General features: G+C 29.3%; 1 protein-coding gene across 1 annotated transcript; it reads right to left on the bottom strand.

The window, feature by feature from the left end:
• Nucleotides 1-1482: 1482 nt before the first annotated feature.
• On the bottom strand, nt 1483-1842 carry LOC142538455 (cysteine proteinase inhibitor 1-like). The gene has a single exon (XM_075643770.1). It carries the CDS (start codon nt 1840-1842, stop codon nt 1483-1485), a length of 360 nt encoding a protein of 119 aa, XP_075499885.1.
• Nucleotides 1843-2947: the final 1105 nt, after the last annotated feature.

A 2947-nucleotide genomic window follows, 5' to 3' on the forward strand; every position in this document is an offset into this window, starting at 1 on the left:
CCTGATATATCAGCTGTAATTTTTATGTTTCACTTGTCCAAAAATACATAAATCCGTTTAAACAAATTCTTAATTCCTCTTAATACAATGTTTATCTCTAATAATGTGCAATCAATTATTGTATGAAATAAATTATTGTGATATTATATTTTAATATAATATGTTAATTTTTATAAAAAATTTAGGAAATCAAGTTAATTATAAAAAATAATTAAATAAATATGAACTAGCAACATTAAGGTCCAAGATACATTCTGAAAAAACAAAATAAACATAATTCATGTTCCATGACAAAATATCCAAAAGGACATTAAAAAAGTGTACATTATTATTAAAGGAGTTAATACTGCAAATATTTAAAGTTTTGTATATGATGTCTCATATGAGGTTCCTGAAATAAATATAATAAGACATACAAAATCTAATATTTATGATGACAATAATTTCGGGATCAAAAAACTATTTTGAGACCGTCACACAAATCAATTTTTTGAGACATATATCTAACTCAACTTGGTTAATCTATGAAAAATATTATTTTTTTTTGTCAAAAGTATTATTTTTCTTTATAAATATGGAGCGAGTCAACCTATCTTACGGATATAAATCTGTGAGAGACTGTCTCACTTCTAAACGTGAAATATTTTAAAAGATCCAAAAAAAAGACTATGTTATGGATTTCAACTACTAAACACACAAGTTCTTACTTTACGAAAAGGCTTGATACAGGACACTAGAAGAATTACTTATAAATCTATAAATCTATTAACACATGATGATCCAGATCCTATCTGGATGTTACCATTTGTCTTGAAAGTGAATCACATTCGTTAAGGTTGCACATGATGATCCAGATCCTATCTGGATGGTACCATTTGTCTCGAAAATGAATTACATTCGTGAAGGTTGCACTTGGATTATGATTTGATTTGGTAATTAAAGGGTTTGAAAGATAAATTTCAAATGACGACAGATCTTGGACGTATTTGAAATTCACTATAATTATATTGAAATTTCGAATATCATTTCAAGTTTGTTCATCAAAACAAGTCAAGAAACTTGAAACGTATCATCTCAAATTCATCAATCAAAAGACAATCTTTCAATGGATTTTTAAAAAAATTATTTGACTTTTAAAAAATTGTGTTTTGAAATAAATATACGATGAAATATCAAAATTTGTCGAAATAAAGTACATGAGTATTTCAAAATCAAAATATAAAATAATACGAGCTAAAAGGGGATTATATTCACCACTGTGAAAATGAATTAGTCCAACGATCGTAGAAAAAGATAGAATTATTTCCAAAAAATAAAAGAAAAAAGAAAAAGATGGAATTCAAAAGGCTGGATAAATACAATTATATATATTAATATGGTGAAAAAGAAAATCCAGATTCTCTCAAGTCTTCATTTCATACGTCTTATTGAAAAAAAAAACATCCTTATTCAGGAGACACGAGCGTTGCACATCATCTCCCTTCAAACTTTGGTAAATGACGTGAGTTGCCTGAAATGCGCCCAAGGCTTGTCCCACACAACAACCTCGTAGTTTCCCGGCGCGTTTCCAGAGGCTCCATCATTCGCGGTGATGACCAATTTGTAATTAAAACCTTCCACAACTTGTTTTTCGCCCTTCACCACCTTCACAAACTGCAACTTCGCACCGTCCTTTTTGTTGTGCTCCGACACGGCGAATCTGACGATCTCCAACACAAGCGGTGAGTTCAGGTCCTCGATTGGCTTCCAAATGCCGACGAAGGAGGCGGAGACTTGGTAATGAAACGAAGCCACCAGGACCAGGAGGACCGCGGAGAGAAGAGGGCAAGATTTGAGTTCCATCTTTTCTTATTCTGTGAAGATATATATATATATGTTGCCTCGTCTTAGTTTCTTTCTTGTTGGTGAGGAAATGGAGAGTAATGCTTTGTGTTTATATAGCAACACAACTGCTTTGCATGCGTCTCATTTGATATATTTTGGCTCATTTTTTGGTTGGTTGACTTCAGATTTACCCATATGCATGTAATATATTCGTAAGTTACGTGTGTGTGTATATATATCTATGTAATCTAGAGATTTTAAAGGCTTTAAATCTAGAGATGCATGTAATATATTCGTAAGTTACGTATAATATTACGAGTTTAAAGGCTTTAAATCTAGAGACGGTCTCACGGGTCGTATTTTGTGAGACAGATATCTTATTTGGGTCATCCATGAAAAAATATTGTTTTTTATGCTAAAAGTATTACTTTTTATTGTGAATATCGGTAGGATTGACCCGTCTCACAAATAAATACTAATGAGACCATCTCACAATAGACCTACTCATTAATCTTTCACATATATGGAATTGATGATTTTGTTTATTAGTAGATAATTATATTGATTTTGCTTCTTTTTTTTGTATTGGATATAAACTTCGGTTAAAAAATTATTGACTTAAAATACCTCAATTTTTTTTTTTCAAAGTTTCTTTTAAAATTTCTAATCTTAGACACCAAATGAACTTGCAATTTACACTCAGATCAATAAAACCTATCCATCAGGGCGCAAACGACTCATACTAGTTCTATATAGTTTAATCCATATTTAAAATTAATGCATCTGAGAATATTTCGAATATGTTCAAATAATTTTTCGAGCTATATTGAGAATTAATTATGGAAATTTAAAATATACTAATTAAATAATAATATTAATAGTGGTGACTATTAAGTGCAAAATTCCCATAAAATATTCTAGAAGAATCTAGAATCTACTAATTAATTAATTGAGTGATTAAATAAAAGTCACTTAATTTAAAAAATAAATAAATATATAGATACATACATACATATATATATATATGTGTGTGTGTGTGTGTGTGTGTTTATATTTGAATTATCATAAGTTGATAATAATTTAATTATGCATAATATTTTCAAGAGTAAAAATTTTTATATGA

This window comes from Primulina tabacum, chromosome 3, assembly GCF_025594145.1.
Source record: "Primulina tabacum isolate GXHZ01 chromosome 3, ASM2559414v2, whole genome shotgun sequence".
Lineage (NCBI taxonomy): Eukaryota > Viridiplantae > Streptophyta > Magnoliopsida > Lamiales > Gesneriaceae > Primulina > Primulina tabacum.